General features: G+C 44.7%; 1 protein-coding gene across 2 annotated transcripts in view; it reads left to right on the top strand.

Moving 5' to 3' along the window:
- CLIP2 (CAP-Gly domain containing linker protein 2) overlaps positions 1-21,504 on the top strand; it is an 82,375-nt gene that overhangs the window by 12,561 nt on the left and 48,310 nt on the right. The window contains exons 2-3 of one of the 2 annotated variants that reach the window (XM_075032460.1): positions 3,228-3,309; positions 3,719-3,940. In XM_075032460.1, coding sequence (XP_074888561.1) covers positions 3,829-3,940 — 112 coding nt within the window. In that variant the 5' untranslated portion in view covers positions 3,228-3,309; positions 3,719-3,828. The remainder of the gene's footprint in view (positions 1-3,227; positions 3,310-3,718; positions 3,941-21,504) is intronic. The other variant, XM_075032461.1, reaches the window with a different exon arrangement.

Below are 21,504 nucleotides of genomic sequence, written 5' to 3'. Positions count from 1 at the left end.
ACAGAATATTTTGGTCATTTGCAGCAGGCTTTCATATTGTGCATTCCTGGGATGCTTTCCTTGATTGTGGGAACAGACAGAACCATTCATCCCAGTATGAAAAAACTGCAGGAAGAATCTAGCAGAGATCTAGAAAATCCTTGTAATCTGTGTCATCTTGGAAAAGGAAGAAAAACAAAATAAGCAGAGCTGGTGGCCCTGGAGTATCCACAGGGGCAGATAGGGTGTTTTTTTTACGGTGTGTCTGGAAAATAATCGCATTTCCATAAAGTTATACAGGAAGGCAAAGCTTACAGCTTGGGCAGGTAATATAGGGAGTAGGAAAGAGAAAATGGCTCATGTGTTTCTTATGCCACGTACAGCATCATATTTGCCTGTGTTCAGCATTTACTGCTGGAAACAGACTTTTCAGAAGGTTTCTGTTAATAGAGCCTGTTGGGATGCTGAGGGTACAATTTGTTATCAGGGCAAGTTGTTATCTCTAATGGAGAAGGGCAGTGCCCTGTGGAGATGCTGGCCTATGTCCCAGGCTGAGGATATTTCTGCAGCACAAAAGCTGCATCACTTGGGAGCTAATGTGGGACTTGGATGGCTTAGAGCAGCGTTGCTCTGGGTGGTGAAGATGACTTAATAGTGTAATTCGGAAGAGCTCCATGCTTGGCTTTCAGAGCTTCCTAAAAATCTGCTCATATATTTTTATGTAGAAGTAGGGGAGAAACTAGTGACAGAGAAGGAATATCTGTCCCTAGCAGCAGGCATAGGCTTCTTTAAAAATGTCCCAGGCACCTATTTTTATCTATGTATTTCTAACAAGCTGCATTTACAGTAAAATTTACTCAAGTTCATCCTCATTTCCCTGTGTGATAATGAGTGTGTGGGTACACGCGAAGGCAGTCACCCCTGTTTCCTGGCTTTGGTCAGTCTGCAGCTCATGGAGACGAGAATGACACTTCAGATATGTGAGTTAGCCCCCATCGACTTCCCTGTGAACCGACATGCAGTGAGCATAGCTGGGCAAGGGGTGTCTGGCTGTGATGCAGGGTGATGTTTCGGAAGTTTTTGGAATGTGGTATGTGGCATGGAGACCCCAGTGAGTGTGGCTGTGAACTAATTGTGGTGATTGTATTTCAGGGTAAAAGAAGCTATCTGTTCGGAGGGTGGCTTAATTAGCAGCCTGTGGAGTTCATTTGTTTTTCAGCATTAGTATGTTGAAAGCAAATGTGTTTGCATAAAGGTTTCTGGCAGAAATCTTCATGCAGTGGGAATGCACTTCCTCTTATTTCTCTCCCCCTGCATAAAAATAAAATCCAGTCATCCTGGGAAGAAGCAGAATATCACAATATCCTGTGACTTGTGTGGCCAGCTATCTTCAGGGATAATGAGTAGTGGAGGGAGAATGAACTGAAGTTCTCTGTCTCCTCATAGATGAGCAGCAAAATAGAGGAACGGACTAAATTCACTGTCTCCCTAAAGCTTATGTGGTTCTCACTGCAAAGTTGGGGATCCAGAGAATCCCTCTAACAGAGGCCTGAAAAACTGTAAAATATTTTTATTCTTCTGGCACTCTTTCCTGCTTAAATTCTTTTATCCTTCCCCCATCTACATTCCTGATTGTGGACTCAACCAGCTATCATGTTTTATCTGGAAGAAATAGCATCCCCAGCTTGTTTAATCTCAAGTACAGCATCAAACCTTGTAACCATATGGTAAGACTGGGCGATGAGATGTGTAAATCTAGGAGTAAGGGTATATTGTAAAGAGAGCAAACCTTCAGGTTGAAGGTAATAGAGATGGGGTGAGATCTCTTGGTAGAGCACATCACCTGCCAGCAGAAGTGCTAGAAATCCAGTTGCTCTGTAAAATCAAAGCTAGCCTGGGGCAAAATATGTCATATGAGATGGAGTGGGTGGAAGGGAGATGTCTGATGGCTTGACAGATAGGAGGAACCAGGCTGATCAATGTTTCTCACTTCCAGATTCTGTTACTTGTCTCCTTGTTTTATGCTAAACAGAGCTGGAAACCGCAGCCTCCTGTCCAGCTCTGTGACAGCATCTGGTCCTCGCTGGCGCTGTCGCAGGAAGGCTGTTTTCTCTCTTGCTTAACAAGAACTGCTTGCTCTTGTCCATTGTTCCCGCTGCTGGTGATGTGATCTGAGCATCCCACTTCTCATAAATAGCCCTGACTTCTGTGTAAGCTAAATAGTCCCAGTTGGTGCTGTCTGCAGGTATCTGAAGCCACCCCAGGTGTTGAACATCCTTTGTGGGGGACGTGGGGAAGAGACAGGGCTTGATCCCTTGGGTTTTCACTCAGGGTCCCTCCCCAGGCTGTCTCTGCTGATCCCTCCTTTCTTTGTCTCTCTAAGCCGGTGTGGGATGACTGACTCTTACTGCTGAAACACTCTTTGGTGTCTCAGATATTTGTGAGCCCTCAGGAATACAGTTTTGGAATTCTCCTTGCGGTTTTTCCTCCTGTGTCTGCTTGCAGCTTTCCCTGGAGCCCTGCCAGCCCTCCCTTCGCTCTGACCCAGCCTGTGTTGAAATCCTTACTCATGCCTTAATCACTTCCCGTCCCCGCTATTGCAATTCCCCCCTCGCAGCATCTGTAAATCTTTGCTACATTAATTCTCCGGAGTGCTGCCTGCAGCAGGCTACCTCCTTCCTTGGCTCAGGAAGGAGGTCTGGCTGTCCCCTGGCTTCTCGCTGGTCCTGGCTGTCCCCTGGCTTCTGGCTGGTCCTTGGTTTGCTCTCCTTGCAATTCCCTTTGCCGTTATGTTGGCGTTGTCCCTGGTTTGCTCTGTCACCACCTTCTTCCCTCTGCATCCCAGCCTGCTCAGTCAGCCTGCCTTAGCTTCCTTTTAGCTGATAGTCTCAATTTTTTGATTGTTTTTCTTTATCCATTAGGAATGTTTTTGCATTATTTTTTTTAAGCAACTTAGTCATTTCCTTTATTTTTCTTTTATTGTCATAAAACTTTTTGCTTGAGGAGTTGTGTGCTTGTTAATGCAACATCCTTGCAAGGAATTTGGAGGGTTTATTCTGTTTGCCTGCTGGGAAGGGAATGGCATGGGGAAGGATTATGTGACTTCACTAATGAGTAGTTGGTACAGTCATGCTTAGGTTTCAGAAAAGTTTGGGGTTGGTTTGTTGGGGTTTTTTTTTCAGTCTTACTGCAAATCTATGGGGTCAGATGCCCTTTTTCTGTAACAAGGTTTTGGATTTGTCCTTAAGGAAAGGAGCCGCAAGCCCCATCTCAGACACTGGCCTCTTCCTACCTCCTCCTGTCAATTTGGAGATGCTGCCCTGAAGTCTGGTGAGAATGGGGGCCATGCACCAAAGGTCTAGTGCTGAGGGTTGATAGTGTGCCTTTGGTAAGGGCTCTGACAGCAGAACCAGGTCTTGGCTGATGCATGAACTGAGACTTTAGAACTTAAAACCAGTCAACAATTTCAGTTGCTCAAATCCCAAACTGAATTTAAATTCTTGTTTGCTGGTTCTAGGAGGTTTCAGCTTTGGTCCAGGACTCCAGGGTTAAAGTGAGACTGTGAGATTGAGGGAAAGAACATTAAGATGGGAGATGAAGGAAATGATCAGCCTTGTTTTACAGGAGAAGAAATGAAAGATCCTGACTCTCCTAGGGCTGTGAGGAGGGAGCTGGGCACTGCTTTCTGGCAGCCTGTTCGGTGCTCTCTGTCTGATTTCTTTGTGCTCTGTTCTCCCAGGTCTGTGACAATGGAAGAAGAGGTCCATCATCGAGAAGCCTGAATGGTGATACCAGGACAGCTCTTTGAGACATTTGCAATATAAGCCCGAGATACATGAGACAGCAAACATGCTGAAGCCAAGTGGACTTAAAATCCCTGGCAGGGCTGGGAAGCACTCCAGCCCGGTGGGACGGGCATCAGGGACCACCGCAGCTGCCGTCACCACTGGTTCAAAAGAAGGTAAGGACTTGATTTGGCAGGGGCATGAGCTGACCCAGGTGATTACCTGGCTTAAAGGCAAAGGCCTTGTGGTGCCAGTGTTCAGTAAGACCTAAAATTCCCCGTCTGTACGTGTTTTGATGCATGCTCACAATCAATATAAGTGTAATGGGGTGAGTAAATGGCCTCTCTCTCCCAATTAACGCATAAACTAGGCAGGTTGTGGAGTGGGTGGGAGACAGATGGATCCTTTCATGTTTAGGGCTGACGGAGAGAGGTGCTGCCTCCTGTCTTGCTTGTTTGCATATGCATACCTGTACAGACACTGACATTTGAAGAGCTAGTAATAATTAGGCAGATAGGAACCTCACCCATGACCTTCTTAAACACTGTCCTATAGCCATTGCTTCTGGCCTGTGATAATGCAAGAGTAGGAACCAGGCACTTAAGGTGATTTGTTCTCTGCTGATTACCTCAAATTAGCGCCTTTGTTTGAACAGAATCATTTGAAGCACTGAGATTTGAATAACGATTTACCTAGACATATGTATACACGCTTTACTGTCTGTTGGTCTATAGCCAGTGTATACATAAGCTATACAGACTGCCATTATGCAGTATAATTAACACTTCAAAAACATTTGAGATGTGTTTTGCTTAGGACTCATTTTTCTGGCTGCTTTGACTGCTGGGTGGTTGTTTTTTTTTTTTTTTTTTATTAGATATTTTATTGCTGGCTGGGGTTAAACCATGACAGATATAATTTAGCAAATATTCAAGGTGCAAGTTTATGTAATGTTTTTTTGTTTCACTTTGTTAAAAAAGGCTTCCCTCTTGGTTCTGGGGAAAAGCATCAGGATGATCTATATCCTATCAATCACTTGTATGTTCAGTATATTACACTTTCATTTGAGAATGTTGCTTGTTGAGGTCTGTCAGCCTCTTGTCCCATAATAATTCAGGCCACTGCCCATGTGCCTGGCTACCTTTCTGTATGTTTCGGTCCAAAAAAAAGTAGTGTTTGGCAGAAGCAGGAAAGCCTTGTACCTGTCAGACAACATTTTTAGTATAGGGGATTATATTGGACAAAATTTGCTTTAGCATGCTATGACAAATTAGCCTGTGATAATGATACTGCAAAAATGAGGGTCACCAGACAATGCTATCTCTTGTCAGAGTAATGCAGAAGTGTCAGTTATTTAAACAAAACAAACAAAAAACCCCATCTCTCTGAAGTTTCTCTTGTACTGGGGCATGTGTCATTGTCCCATGAACACCCTCCACTGAGAGGGTGCTTCAGGCACAACCTCTGCACAGGACTTCCATGCAAAGACCCTGCTTGCTGCTGAGAGACCCTGGCTCTGCTCCATTGTTACACATCAGGGGCTCTGCTTTGCTCATGGATTTCTTCAGCTGAGCTTTCTCTTCTTTCAGTGATTGATGGTGTATGTATCATCTCCCCACTCTGTAAATTCTTTCCTTGAACAGTATTGTAAAAGCCATAGTTTTAACTTGGCTTTTTGCACATGTGCAAGGTCTTGTTTGAGGGGCCCATCACTGCATGAGATCATGGGCTGAGATCCAAATCCTTTGGTGTAGTACAGCATTGTAGGGAATGGAGCAACACTGCTCTTCTTTGGCTGAGGACTTGGCCCTAGATGTTCAGATAAACATTTGAATTGCACTTTTCTGTGTTTGAGTGGGGTTTGATATTAGAAAGACTTAATCAAAGTATCCAAATCAAAGATACTGAAGCCTCCTTTATATTTGTTTGCTAGAGGGAAGCACAAATTGACAAAGGAAATTCTTAGTATAAGTTTTATAGGTCAGGCTGTTTATTTTGAAGTTATCCCCCAGACCTGTTTCTGTATTTCCCCCTAGTTTCTCCTAGCACAGAGAAATGAACTTGAAGGACTCCAATGAAGTGACTGTTTAGCTACCAGCTGTGAATCTCTCAAGGTGCTTCATGCTGGATTTATAATTGCAGTGCAATGTAGAGTTATTTTCAGTTGATTTTTATCACTTAAAAAAAAAAAATCAAAACCCAAAATGAGGGAGAAGATCCGAGGACTGTCTTCCCCTTGGAGGCTTTGCACGGAGGCGTCTCGGCAAACACAGTCGGTGCGTGTGTTGCAGTATGAAAGAGTTAGTCAGCACTGATAGTAAGCACGGGGGTCCGATGCAGCCTTTCAGCTGAATGCAGCACTTGTTTGCTGGAGCTTCTTTGCGCCTTGTTGAGCTATAGCCATCTGTCACTGTGATAGATGTGCAGCAAAGCCAGCTGAGTGTGGGCAGAATCTGCACCTAACTGAGTTTTACCTTTGCCTGAGAAATTCTAAAATGAGTTTTGTTCCTGGAAAAATGTGTGTATGGAGATGGGGAGAAGTCTTGGGATGGTGGGTTGGTACCGTGCAATCACTGTGCTATGAGCTGCGCTGCTGCTCCTCTGCCTCTCAGGATGGTGCAGGGGGCTTTCGGGAGTTGCAAAGCTGCTGGAGCAATGACAGCACTGAGCTGTTCCTACCTGGAAGGTGAGAACAGAGCACAACGGGGCTGTTTACCCAGTGTGTGCTAGGTGGATAGCTGCGATAGGGCTTGTAGCATCATCTTTGACATCATTCCTAGCATCATCGTCTTGCTCCGTATCCTGCACAAGAGCTACTGCTGTCTCTATGTGTGGCCTGTACTTGCTCTTCTTCCTGCAAAGGCCTGGCCAGCCCCTCGCTGCCTCCTGCTCCTCTCCTTTCCATTGATAATCTGAAGTGGTGAGCAAAGCATGCATCCCAAAATCCTGTTGACTTGCCTATGTGCCCCTTTCTGAGAGTGGCAGCATCTGTACTGGCTGTGGGGCCCAGCCACAGCACAGACAAGCGTGAGATTCAGCCTTTGGCAAGGAAAAACTCCAAGAGAAAATATTCTTTTTACTGTCAAAGTGGTTTAATTCTATTTCAGAGCCAAGTGTCCACATCATTAAAATCCTAACCGCAGCAGGCACTGACGTAAACTTTGAGGATGCCTGCTGCCAGAGGATCTGGTGGTAGATGGCCATGGAGATTGGATTTCATTACCTTTCCTGGGATTAATCAGGTCTGGGCCACTGGAGGGTGATGGAGCTTTGCCCCATCCTCACCCTTCTGTCTTGCTAACCTGCATCACTCAATCTCTGGCCTCTAAGTGCATGACTGCTGTTAATTCACAGCAGTACTGATAACCCAACTTTATCAAGAGGAGGTAACTATATGCCAGCCTGAGGGCTGTTAGATCTGGTAGTGTGCAGTCAGCACTGAGTGCTTTCCCCAGTGTCATGGCGTTGGAGCCTTTGTAATGTACAGAGGGACAATGGGAGAGATGAAGAGGCTGAAAACAATTTTCTTTTGTCTATTTAATGTCAATACTGAAAAGGGCTTTTTCTGCTTTTCTTTCCTCTTCTGTCACTGTCCAGGAAAGTGCTTTCATGTGATGTATCAGGTGTCTGCTGGGATGGAAAGTTCCTCTAAAGATACCAAGCTTTACATCAGGTCTTAAAAACTCGCATGAAGGAGGCTGCATGCGAGGCATTAGAGAAGCCCTGCAGAAACCATGAGCTCTGCTCTGTGCTGTCTTTGAATGTTTCCATGAGCTCTGTGAACCGTGTCTGTGCAATGAGAGTCTTTCCTGGGAGACTGTCAGGGTTTGCCTGACTCCAGGGGGATCTGAGTGCACTGGATTTTTCTGAACTCATGTGTTGCCTCCACACTTACCTGTCTCTTGCCAGAAATGCCAAAAGAGATTTCTCCATTTTCTTAGGCATTTGGTGAACCACCTGAGCCCTGCAGCTTGATGGAAGAAAAGCAGTGTGGTTTGGATTACAAAATACAGAGCTGAAACATTGATCTCTATGAATTTGCTGCTTTGGGGGAAGACAGAAATCTCAAAAGCTTGAAATATAGTTGCAGAAGAAAACCATAATCTAATGAAGCACAGAATTAAACTGCAACAATGTATAGTCTGTTGGCTCTGAGCTGTCTCTTGGCTCTGGTAGCCTGGGGCTGACTCAGAAAGACCCCACATTGAGGTTTTATCTTCCAGACTGGGTGTCAAAAGAAGGTTCTCATTCTCCAGTTGTACCTGAGAGTTGTCAGAGAGCCATTAGATACAAATGAATTTTGAAAAGCTTCACACATTCTTCCTCATACTTACCCATAAGCTGATCAGTCTTGTCTGCAAAAGTGTAAGCAGATGTACTTTCCTTTATCCTTAGTCTGGAATACACAAAGGTGCTTTGATTCTTACTTTCTCTTTTCCCCAGCGCTCTGTTCATATTCTTTTGTAGAAAGTCAAGTGTCTCTCATCCATCTCTCATCTCTCTTCCTTTCCCAGGCAGTGGAGTTGTACCCTGTTAAACATTTCCATGTAATCTTGACAGCTCACATCTTATGTAACAGGATAGAGGCTCGATGCAGATGTAAGATGCTGTGTGTGCCTGTATATATAATTTCACAATTGATGGCTGTAGGTTTCTATAGAGACCAAGTATGATGTAGTCATAGCATGTGTGTCAGGCTGGCTCAGAATATCAGAGTTATTTTCCCTGAAAACTTATTCAGAGCCCCTGTTTCCTACCAGCTCTTGGAGTGTCCTCTTTGAACTTTCCTAGAGTACAGAGTTATTGTGTCACCTACCTGAGCTGGTGCTTTCAAAGACCCATGAGGTATAAGGGCTTTTTGTGATTATATTCTGGGTTAGGTGCATTGGCTTCTTGTGGGTGGGGTTTGGTGTTTTTGTTTGTTGGTTTTTGGTTTTGGGGTTGGTTTTTTTTGAGAGCTGAAATGGTCACTTCCACTGAAAGTCAGTGGGGGACTGGTGAATTCTTGGAAAACATTAGCTTTGATGAGTGGTGACCATGATGACTATCCCCCTCCCTTCTCTCCCATAAAGCTGCAACAATGGAAAAAATAAGTTCTGCTGCTTTGTGGTAACTATTTTCCTTAAAACCAGACTGAATATTCATATCTAGCTGTCTCAGGAGAGGATTTCCCACAAATGCGTTGGCTTATTTCCCATGCTTCAAGTAAAGAAAGTTGCTGCTCTCAACCCCATGTGCAAGAGAGGTTTCTGTGCAAAAGGTGTGGGTCACTGGTAAAGGGCTCAATATAATGTTTGGATTTTTTGTTACTTGCAAAGCTCATATGTCTTGGTTTCTCTCCCACCCTCCTCCTGGAAAAGCCTGCTTTTGCCTGGAGTTGCAAGATGGAGAGAATGGAAGCTATGATGAATGGGTCCACACAGCCCTCCCAGCTGGTGGAACAGGTGAAAGCCGCTGGGAAGGGAAATGTTCACATTTCAGAGTGGTTTTTGTCTGCTCAGAGCAGCATTAGAGTAACTTGGTTAGAGGAGAAAGTCTTGCCTTTCATACTGCATTTTGCTGTCAGCTGGCTCTGGCGTTCATTTACAGTGCTTTTTATGGTTCTTAAATCTCTTCTCTAATTAAAGAATTCTGGCAAAAGGGGAAGGAAAAAAAGGAAAATTCGTATTTGCAGATGGAGCTGGGCAACACTGGGACTTAAGCGCTGGAGGCAAAAAAGCCCAAACCTGTTATATTTTCTGAGACTTAAATGCATCCAGTCTGAATCCAGCCTAGATCTTGAATTTTACAGATGGATCCTGTCTTTCTGAATGGGCAGGTGCAAATATCTGACCTGAATATCATATTTAGGCATGGCTATGAGTATCAAAACTGTTTTTCAGCAGGTGCCCAGTTTTATTGCCAAAAACTATACTTTGATAACTAAGCTATACAGCATTGCCAGGAGCCTGGGAATGCCTTCTCATTTTCATATAAGTGTATGTACATTATTTTTGATGAAAAATAAGGGCACAGAACTATTAATATTTGCTGGCATAATGTCTGCCTTTGCAAACACTGTATGACACTTTTGTTCACTAAAAATAAAAGCAAAGTAGACTGGAGTGCTCACAGGGCCATTAAAGAGCACTAGATGACTGACTCCACAGGGTAATTAAACTAAGTATGTTGTAATGAGGGTTTTATAAGCCTGAGCTGTGGTAGTTATTGGGGTAGGTAGTTGTGCTTGGTTTCTGATTGCTAATCGGCTGAGGCTGGTTACATCCTGGGGGATAGTTACTGCTGTGCTGAGGGGGTGAGCTTCATGTTGTTCAGGCAGCAGCTGGGACGGGGTTTGCTGGGTGCAGTCACTGAGTTTGTGTTGGGGGCATGCGTGATCAGAGCTGTCACTCCAGCCTGAATGTGATCAATCACTTCTAGCATAGGAGAATAAGAAGAGGCCAACAGAGGGTTGGACAGACTGGACTCCATGGGTTACATCCCAGGTCCCTCTTCACAATTAAAGGAGGTTTCCTTTGAAAATTGTGTGGCATAATGTTTTTATCAGGGTTGAATTTGGGTTTGAGTCTCCTGGGAGGAAGTTAAATTTATTTTCTGATTTGTTTTCTAGAAATGCAGTTATCTTCTGAGAACTGCTTCTAGTTTCAGAGACTCAGCAATTCTATATGGATAAGTCTCTTTGTACACCTAGGCCCCATCATTAATGAGCTATACCTGTATGAATTCTGCTGGAGGGGTCTAAATCTCACCACCGCCTTTGCTCCTCTGTAGGATTAGTGCCTTGCTCTTACCTTCCTCAGTGGGAAATCTTTGTTCCTTTTTATTTATCTGCAACAGGGTTAACAGCAACATCTTGGTAAATTAACTTGGAAATCAGTTGTTCACCCCTCAATTTTCTCAGGATTTTGTTGGAGTAAATTGGCTGGATGTATAGCAAGAAGAAGTAATTTCTGTTGCCTCCAGGATTATTTTGCAGTAAAACAGAGGGAGGGAGGGTGTCCTTGATGAGGAATTCATGCCTTGGTAATAAGAGAGAGCTTGGGCAGGTTACTCTCAGGTAATCATTGATGGTTTGGCAGTGTCTTAACACAGGCTTTATAAAAAAGCTGCAAGAAAGTGTTGAGGCTGCCTGGTTTTGTATCAATCTATTAATTCTCATTCCCAAATAAATATGAAAGACACTAAACTACTGTTTTGTCTGAAACAAAAGAAATGGGATTGTAGTGTCCTGAGCAGCTGATTGACTGGCACAGACATAGGGAGCTAATTCTTGTCTATTCAAAGGCTTTGTGGCTCTTGATTAATATTAACTTGGGGTGTTGTGCATTGGTGAATTGAGAGAAAAGACCCCACGTTGTGGGGCCAGAGGCTGCTATTATTTCTAGTAAACGTTTGTTTTTGCTGTTTTGCTTCAGCCCTCACGGAGTGATAGGTATTGTCAGCTGCCATCTGAGCGCTGTCCTCAATTAAATCCATGCTGCAAGTGTGAATGGATATTCCTTGAGTCAGATTAGTGATTGTTGCTGGAAATGCGTCATCGGTGTCTGTGAAGTTTGATTAGGTCTTGCTTTATCTTAATGGGTCTGTGTACACAGCATGTTCTGTTCCTAGGGGAATTGGGAGGACAAGGTGCCAACGAGTGTGTGTTAATCAAATGCCTCTGACTACTACAGTATCAGCAGATTATCTATCAATTAGTGGTAAGAGCTACAGTATCCACATACACACAGACAGTCATCTATTCAAGAAGTTATCAGATATCTGGAAGAAAACAAGAGTATGTTTTCAAGGGCTGTACAGGAAAAAACTGCAAATGAGAGTTGCTGGTTTGCTGATTTAGGATTGATGTACAGCTCAAGTGAAGAAGTGAGGCTGGGAGCGGAACCATGGTGGCTGACGGTCAGTGCAGCTGAGGCGTAGGAGCTGTGACAACCACTGGAGCAGCTATGCTGAGTGATTGTTAGAGATTGAGCGTGTTTGTTCATCGCTGCTGTGGGGTGACTGAAGTGCCCTGCATGTAGGTCACATTACTGTACAAATCCACTTGCTTGTGGATGCTGATGTTCTCGTGAGACCCTGCAGATTTGCTTCTAATCCCCACTGCGTATCCAGAAGCCAAATGTTTTCTGGCGTGGTTGTGGACCAACCGTTTGACTATTTGCATAGGGCTTGTATTCAGCTCACACGTCCCTTTCATGAGCCACTCCGTCTGCCATCCTGCAGTTTGAAATACATTTTGTATTGAGGTTTCTAGGCAGGGGTGTTGGAGGTGGTGGTTCCCCTCTTGAAGAGGGAAAGGACCTTTGGCAGCATTCATCTCCCAAGGAGAAGTGGTTTGATGCATTCTAAGCAATATAAAAGGGTATTGAATCAATCTTGATTTAATCAGCTTTACAGGTGACATCTAGAGACAACTGGGAGTCTGATTTTAATTGTCTTAATCATTAGATGCTCTTAGAAGGATTTGATATAGTTAATCCTTAATATTCAGTGCACTCATTGTAGAATGAGATGCGAGCACACACTGAAGGCATATGGAGGTCAGACGCCCTCCTGCTCGCTCTGTCTGTAGCTCCTCGCAGAACAGCAGGGAAAGAAAATCTGCTTCCCACAGATGTTCAGCTTATGGTGGTTTGACTATAATGAACCAAATCCTATTCAGCTGGGCTGGTGTAAGTCTGCAGTAATATCAGAATGCTTGCGGTTACACCCATCAGAGTAAGGGTGCAGCTTTGGGGCAGAATCTGCTCCCACGTGTTCTGCCTCAAACAATTGATCTGATCCTGCGAAAGCAGATTAATCATTAGCAGCCTGAGCCAATATTCATTGAAATCAAAGGAGAGATTCCCTTTGGCATAGATGGATTTGGGATGAGAATCCATAGGATTACAGTGATATCAGACTGTTGCTACATAGTAGTGGCTATTGGTTGGATCTGACCATTGCACACTGACCCTGCATGTGAGCATCCTCCTTGCAAGCAGTTAAATAGGTGAATTGATCTCCACAAAAGCCTTAAAATATTTAGAATACAGATATTTTTCTCTATTTATTTTGGGTTCAGTAGGATATTTACTTTTTTTTTATAAAGATGCTAGAAAGTAATATCCCCTTAAAAGAGAGAAATTGTTTTTTATGTGGTAGTGAGGTCTGTAAGATAAATGGTATGTATCACAATGCTTACTATAAAATAATAAGAGTTGTCAAAATTGGGCTGAGACTTCAGCAACTCCATTTAGAACACAGTTGATGGTGTCTGCTACAAAATGTGACTGTTTCAGCAATGCTGTTTCCAGCACAGTAAATGTGTGTCCTGTGTGCTGTGTCCGGGTCATGGATGGCCCGGAGGGTGCAGCAGAGCGCTTTACTCGCATGGTCTTCCCTACAGAATTCTTTGTGGGAAAGAAAATATTTGTGCTTGGAGATTTTAAATGTTGCAGAGGAAGGCAGTGATGAACTTTGCCACGAGTACCTCTTAAAAACTGAACATGCACTGAAAATTCAGGAATTAATTTGTGTGATCTAGTGTACTAGTGCTCTAATTTGCAGGGCAGTGTTATGCAGGAGTTAACTGCTGCTACAAGAGTGTTCCCAAGCTGCTTTATGAATTCCTACCAAGCGCAAGCTGTAAGTCATTCTCACTTTCTGTAATTATAAACCTGCTATGCACATAGGAAACCTCTCTGTTTAGACACTCCAAATGCTTCACCACCACCTGTGAAGCCTGGGGCTGTGAGGTAGGTCAGTATTATCCGTGTTTTACACACCAGACAATTTAAGAGAACTAGGTCTTGCTGCATGTCATCCTGTGAGTCAGAGGTGAAAGCGGAATAGTTATCCTGGCCAGCAAGTTTTTCTGGCCTTTTGCCCTCCCGGTCCTGGCACCAGGAGCAGCAGTTTCCCTCTCTGACACTGCTTCCCCTAGTCCTTTTCATTGACTAAAGTCCTGTGTCTGTAAGCATTAGGGCATTTTTAATTTGGCTGAGGGCACACACTTATTGAGCATATAGGGTGTCTCAGTCCCGCCCTTGGGGCGTGCTTGTCTTGTTTCAGACTTAAACCTGTACAGTTTTTTAGGATTCACATCCCTGAAGATGACAGGAGCCTTATGTATTGTTTATGTCACAGAATTGCTTATTGCAGAATATTATATTTGGAGGTATTTGCTCAAAAAAACCTGCCAGAAATTGAAGGGCTTGATGCAGACTTTGAACAACAAATTCCAGATAAGGATGGTATGATATTGAGAAAATTCTGACCCCTAAAAAGGTCTTGGGGACATCATCTTCACTTGATTGACTGTTGTCCTGGCCAGGTGTGTTTGGAGGATAAAAGCACAAAACTGATTGTCTGATAAACTTTCGAAGAAGTGGCATAAGAGAGAGGGATAGTTCACATCCGAGTCTTTCAAACCAGTAAGATGTGCTGGGCTTGGGAATATACTGTGTGCTCAAGAGTAGTCAGGGTGGCTGGTGGGACCACGTGCTGAGATTTTTGTACAGCTCAACTAGTCAGCTCCCACAGCTTTGTCCATGATCTCTCACTTCACATTATGGATTTCACTACCACCACCGCTTCTCACTTCACCCACCATCACTCCTGGAAGGGTGTAATGTATCATTGCTGGTGATCGCTGAGACATAGCTGTTGGGTTTGAGATACCTGCTGTGAGTTTCTATGTTCATATCATAGCTCAGATATCTTTTAGGGTCAGATCTGGATCATGGTCATGGTTTTTTCTCAAAAAAAAAAATAAAATTAGACAGCCACTGCAAATAAGTGATTTGGATTTTCTGCAAACAGTGCCTGTTCGTGTACAGCTCATCGCCTTTTGAATTGGATACTTAGCTGTTTAAGCCAGATATTTGGAATAAAGTAGATGACTCAGTGTTAATCTGCTCTTAAATATCCTTTTTATTAGATTAGGCAAAACAAAAACAGCCCAACAAACTGTGCATTCTGCATAGCGTGGATCTGTGTACAATCAGTCTATTGTGTGACTTTCATGGGAGATGTATAGTCTGCACAATCTGCACATGGATGTATGGCTGCAAAAATAAATGGCCGATGAAGTAATGAATCAAAGCTGCGTTTCAGCACAGTGCAGCCCTAGGGTTGGGCACAAGTTTCTTTTGGCAATTAAGAGATGTTGGTCTTTACCTCTCCTACAGTTCCCCTGGGATCCTGGGGATGCTGCAGATGGCCCCTAAAGTGTCCCTCTTTCAGGCAAGTTGGATGGATGATTCAAAGGGATGATATAAGTGTATTGCTGTTGTGTTTCTACTGAGAAGGGAAAAAACCTACATACAAGACAGCAAGCATGGTGCATGCCTTTCTGCTGATACCATCCCAGTGGTTCAATTAACAGTGGCTTAACTCTCTGCTGTCTTCCACGGTAACTGGTTACACTGAAAATAAGCCTCTCCTAGCATGCTGATAAGGAGCTAACCAAGCATCCTCCCTTGTTATTACATGTCAGGTGTTAAATCTTTGTACTTTTCCCCTCAAGACTAGCTGCAGACAGGGCATGAGAAAGTACCTTTCACGGCTGCAGGCTGTGAGCTCTTGCAAAGAGCAATTGCTATGAAGATTAGCCCAACTCCTGCCAGAGGGAAGCAGAGCAAAGTAATATCCAAAACTCAGAGAAAAGCTTGTGCTTGTACCTAGGAAATGTTTCTGAGGGTCAGCAGGTGGAAATAAGAAGTTGGTATCAGTGAAGAGAGAAAGAGTAGGGAAGATCTTACTGATGTGGTCGATTGCTACATGTCTAGCCCTTCACATGAGAAAGACCTCCCAGGTGCCATCAGATCACTCGCCTGAGCTTGTAACTTCCAGCTGCTGAAATACGCCCCTGGCTTGAATTAAAGGATGCTTTAAGCTTGAGCTGGGGGTGTGTAGGCCTCTGAAGTGCTGCTGGTCCTGAGCTGATAGTGCAGCAGGAGCATGGCTATGAGCAGCATGGCTCATCAGCTGTCATGCCAGGCAAAATGCTGTGCTACAGTAGAGCTGACCTGACTTGAACAGAGTAACCAGATCATCTGAGCGCTGTAAGGATGTAAGAGAGAGTTATGATGCTTGTTACATAGCTGGAGTAAGTACTATGCCCAAAGGCAGTCTATGCCAAAGTCAGAGTCAAACTAGGCTCCCTCCTGGTCATCTAACCTTCCTTTCCCCGGGTTGCTAGAGGTACGGCCAGTCTGCTTGTGCATGGCTACACAGGTTGTGTCCTGTGAGTAAATACTCCGAGTTATGCACACACAGCAACTTTTCCTGCATCACATTCCCTGTACAGACTGTTGTTCTTGGAGCTGCTGATCCCCTGGTCTGGCTCCAGTCTGATCATAAAGTAATAATTACTCTCTTGAATGGACCAAGCCAGGCCATTTTTTGGTATCTTCTACATTTTATTGGTAGTGAGCTACTTCCATAATTTCTGAGTGAATAAGTCAATGGCCTTTCTGTGTCCACCTGCTTGAGCAATGTACTGCTTGGCTGCTCATCTCTTTCAGTTAGTGCTGTAGCTGGTTAGGAATGGCACCAGAGTCCATCTGAGTGCATTTTATGTGGGAATGATGCCTGAGCAAAAATCCTACACTTAAAAAGGCTGTGAATTGATTGCTTTTCTGGTGGAGAGAAAGCACTATGCTTTGCTTGGCTGCTCTTTACAATGTTTGGTACTCAAGATAAATTTCTCCAGTTCAGAAGGTGTCCTGAGACTGCTCCTCTCTCTGTGCTAGTGCCAGTGCTTTGCCTGGGAAATCGTTTATAAATGTCTCATTAAAGACCTGTGTCTGCCTCCTTTTCTTTCTTTTTGTCATCGGATCAGCTCACTGAGAGCAGCTGTCTTCACTTCCGTAATAGCAGCCCTGAAACCGCGCTTGTGCCTTACAAATTCCCACAGCCTAAGAAACCGCGGACAACTGTGCACGTATGTATGTGCTGGGGTTTGCAGACATGGCGGGTTTAGACTGAGCTCGTTCCCAAGCTTTTCCATGCTTCTTTGAAAAGAAAAGACTCTAAGAAGTTAGCTTTGTGCTAGATTTATAAAGAAGCTGAACATATGGTGTGACTTCAGCTATGCAACCGGAGAGCTGGAGATGCATGTGAGGGCGTACTGGTGATTCGAGGGGAGGTTGTGTTACGCAGTGCATCGCTTGGGCTGCTGGAAGGAAGCTCACCGTGCGGGGTAGGAGCCATCCCTGTAAGTGTATCTCCCCCAGTTGGTGTTCTCGCTCTCGGGGCTGTCTCATGGGTTACCACCATACTGGGCTACCCCAGGCTGCTTTCTAATGCTCCTTTCTGTCCTTAAGTCTTTTAGTAGTTGCAATGGGCTGGGCAAGGTAACAGTTTGGATATGGGGCTGGGGGGACAGGACTTATTGAATCTTTACAGCTAAGGGCTTGTTTAAACAGAAAACTATATCCTCTAGTTAGATTAAGCTATGGTGAATAAAGTGAATAATGCTTCCAAGTGGAATATTCTCTAGTTGAAGTGATTTTATTATTTATTTATGGAAGAATGAAGCCTGTATTATTCCATAATACACCAAGGGTTACTTTAAATACACCAGGGGTTACTTTAGCATCAACTTAGTTTTTCAAATGTGTCTGTGACTTATTTTTAGAGGCAGGGGGTGGCACAAGCTGGGGAGGAAAGCATGCGTGCTCCGTTCTTTTTGTCAGGCCTAAAACACCCTTAAAATTGTGGTATTTTTGTTTTCATTATTTTCTGGGAAATCAGGGTGCTGCGCCGGAGGTGTGATAGATGGACCCTGTTTTCAGACCGGAAAATGTTGAATAGTGTATTGAAACATGAATGTTGAAAGAATATACTTATGGTTTTAAAAATAATAATTATGTAAAAATTAAGACTGTAATCTTGACATTAATAGATCCATCCATATGCTGCAAGTTAATTATCCCTCGGTGAAAGAAACCTTGTGCATTTTCTACTAGTCACTTGCCTCCCTAGTGTCCTGTGCTGCTGAAACCTATCTGCTCTGCATGTTTTGTTGAATACCATTGTTTATTTGAAAAACTTCAAATCCTCACACATGGCAAATGCATATCTTTGCTGTTCTTTTTTTTTTTTTAAGAATTACACTGGATCCACTATAGCATAGCGGGTAAACCCCAGGGTCCTCTATCCCTCCTGTCTCCAGCGGGCACCAAGAATGCACGTCTTGCCTGTGGCAGAGCAGATTTCGTACCAGTCAGCCTCTTGAATGAGACCTTTATAAGAAAGCCTTTGTTCAGTATGTCTGAGGTTCAGTGCCCTTCCCAGCTGCCCTTGTGAAGACAAATATCTGCCTCAATGGGCATCTCCTTGCATTCGGTACAAAGCAACTTTGCAGTGGTTCTCATTCGATTTTGCTTGCTCATTCATAATTCTCGTTCACTTTTTTATTGCCCTCTTTTCCTTCCTCCTCATCGCAGGTTTCTTTCTAGGTATGTCTCCTCTCTTCAAAGGAGCTAGAGCCAGTGATGCTGAAGTTGTATCAGATCTTAATAGCTATGCCATGGGTGTTATTCCAGGGGGACAGCAGGGGCAATAGATTTCCAGGGTGCCAGATGCAGAGCTCGTCTATGTGCCAGATTACAGCCCCAACTTTTCAGCTTTGAACTTGCAGAGCTTTCAGTTGTTGTTTCCAAGTCAGCCATAAATCCCTCGGGCTGCTTCCTCCCACAGTGTGCTGCCAGGCATTTGGCTATTGCCTGAAAAGCATTGCTTTCTTTCGCAGTCACCTCTTCCCTCTATTTCTGCCTTACCCTGCAGTTTGAAAGGGCTGTGATAAATCTTGCAGAAAACAGCTGCTTCGTTGTTGTGCTCGATAATTTGAATTTGGGAATGGCGGAGTGGGCTGGCTCTCACTTGATTGCCAACAACGTCATGTTTATGTAATCCAAGCCGCTTTGAGAAGCTCCAATCCCTGTGTGGGAACCTAGAAATTACATGTGGTGAGGCCTCACCATCGCTGAGCGCTGCGAAGGCAGCAGGCAGCCAACCCTTCTCCCGTGGGAGACCCTGTCAGCCTGCGTGGCTGCTGCTGCTGAGGCTGCCAAGTGAAGCCCCGTCTCCCTGCCTGCGCAGGTGGCAGCTCCTGGAGCTGCAGCAGGCTGTGCCTCCTTGGCTCTTGCCTGGTAGACCAGCTACTGTAGTCGATAGGGACGAAGGCTTGAGTCTTTGACAACGGGTGCTCTGGACTGTCCTTCTTCGTTCCCTTCTCTGTAGGGGAAGCTCTAATCAGCTCTGCTCTCCATTGGTTAGTGAATTTCTGTAGTGTTATGCTTGGAGATGAAATGGCATTGCAGACCCAGAGAGGCTTACAGTAGTTGCGATGTAAAAGCAATGGGTAAAAAACACAGAGCCAGGAGCTGATAGGTACTTGGTTGTAAAGACAACGCACTGCTATTCTACACCTCCGGCTTGTAGTAGAGGCTGGTGGTCTGTTGAATGGGAAGGTATCATCCACCACAGATGTTTGGTGCCCCGAGTACAGGCTGCAGCTTGAACGGGGGCAGTGTCTGACGTCCCAGCTGAGACCACATCCCCACATCATCACCTGAGCATTGAGCCAGGCTGCTCTAATGCCTCTTAGGCTCTTACCTAATCCTTGTGGCAGTAAAAACATACATTATTCCTTTTAGCTGGCACCCCTGTGGCCAGCAGTGGAATTTTCCAGCTGACAAAATCTATCTTGGCTTCCACTGGGCTTTATGGTCCCATGGTCATGGGACTGTCCTGAAGCCCTGCCCAGGCTTGGTGGGAGCAGAGCTGGTACCAAAGTTTTCTGACTAGTAATTTTGGTTGCAAGGCTGCACATCGAGAGATGCTCATGAGCTGCAAGGCATGCTGCCCTCTCACAGGTTAGTGACATCTATAGCATGGGCCAGCGAGATGGGGATGTAGTGTCTTCAGCTTTTGTGACAGTGATACTTCTGTTGGGCTGGTAGAGCTTTTCTTGCTGGCTAGTGGATGAGAAGCTTATTGATTGCCATGGAGAGGGAATGCAGCCCGGGAGTGGACAGGCAATTCTGTGCTGCATGTCAGGCTTGTGATGTGGTGGAATCTGAGGGTAACAACCTCTGAAAATTAAAATAGAGAAGGAAAAAGATCTCTCCTAGGGGCATTTTAAAGCTCTTTTGTAAATATCATGTGTTTTCTCACTTCTCCCTCCCTTTCTGGCATGAGATAACACTGGTACATCTCTCCCCCACCCCCTGCCCCCCCTTCCTTTTAAATCTAACATGCCTCCATTTTATCAATTAACTGCCTGTCTCCTTATTCCCATGGCAACACAACAGGCTGTTGCATTTCTGATTCCTTTGGCAGTTGGGGTGCCTGGCATGTGTCTCGGGAGCAGTAAGATTACAAAAAGGTTCTGCAGGGAATAGGAAATACATGGGCAACACTCATTATGCACCACTTCTCATGCTAAACTATTTTTCTCTTCCTCTCCCCCCTCCCCTTTAGAAACAAGTTTCCTTTCCCCTTTGTTTCAATTGCCTGGTATTAAGAAATGAGCAACTGAAGTACTGTGGGAGGTCGAAAGACGTGGCGGGAGCAAGGGGATGCGTGGTTTTGTTGGATGTGGATGGCACTTAAACATATCACGAGGCTGAGCATCTCACTGGGGATCCAACAAAGAAGGTTATTCCTGCTGATGCTGCAGAGCAAGTGCTCTGTTTCTGCTGCTTCAGCTTTCAGAGCTTACTTGAAGGGGTGTTTTTCGCTCCTGTACTGCACGAAGCTGTCTCTTCACACCTTCCCGCAGCAGATGTTTCCAAGAGCTGGAAGAGTCCATCCGCTGTTTGCAGAAGTCCTTGCACTTCCATGGATTTTGGACACATGGCTTTCATTGGCATGGTAACAAGAGCCATGTGAACAGGCTGAAGCTTCAGTTAAAACCTTTAACCTCTCCGGCTCTTGGCTGATAGGAATTTGTTTGGCTTCTGAAGTATCGGTGCCCTGTCAGCATGGGGTGCCCTGTCAGCATGGGGTACCCTGTCACCGTGGATCCCTAAAACTGATGCAACAAGTTTGCAAAAAGGGCCCCAAGCACTAGGTCTGCTGTGGTTATTGTGTAATGCGTGGGCTATATGAAAGCTAAAAGGAAAACAGAGATTTAGAGTTGGATAAGATGTGCATTTAGCGGATGCTGTGTATGACTTTGATTTATAAGTTGTTGTTCAGCCCTGAAACCTACAGGAAGGCCATTTAAGCCAAAAAGAATGAGCCTGCTAATGAACACAATAGGGTTGTAAAAGTTGGAAAGCCCAAGTGGAAGAGATCCTGCTTACTGCTTGTTGTGTCTTGGAGCCTGGTCCCAGCGAGAGGGAGGGAGGGAGGAGCTGCTGTTGCAGTCCCATCTAGCAAGCGAGGTTTGCGTTGCACAGAGCAGCAAAGGGGGATTCTCCTGGACCAAGGAGGAAAGAGCTTTCCCCGTCACTGGCTTCCAGGTGAGTTGCTTAGATGCCTAATAGACATTCAAAGAGTTCCTGTGTCGTCTTGATCGGCATCACCAGGTAACAGCATGGTTGGAGTAGAAAATACTCAGTCTACATTTTGTTGGGTCTGTTTATCTTGTGTAACTCTGTTCTCAACTTTGTACCTGAGATATGTACCCTTGCTTTGCTGTTAGCGAGTTTCTTGGAACTTGGTGTTTAACTGGGGAGTCTGACTAGAACAAGAAGATTTTTCTTCTCCAGAAACAGCAAATCCAAGCGATACAGCCATAGAC

This window comes from Buteo buteo, chromosome 7 (assembly GCF_964188355.1).
Source record: "Buteo buteo chromosome 7, bButBut1.hap1.1, whole genome shotgun sequence".
Taxonomy (NCBI): domain Eukaryota; kingdom Metazoa; phylum Chordata; class Aves; order Accipitriformes; family Accipitridae; genus Buteo; species Buteo buteo.
Note: the sequence above shows the minus strand (reverse complement) of the source record. Positions and strands in the feature narration are given on the sequence as shown.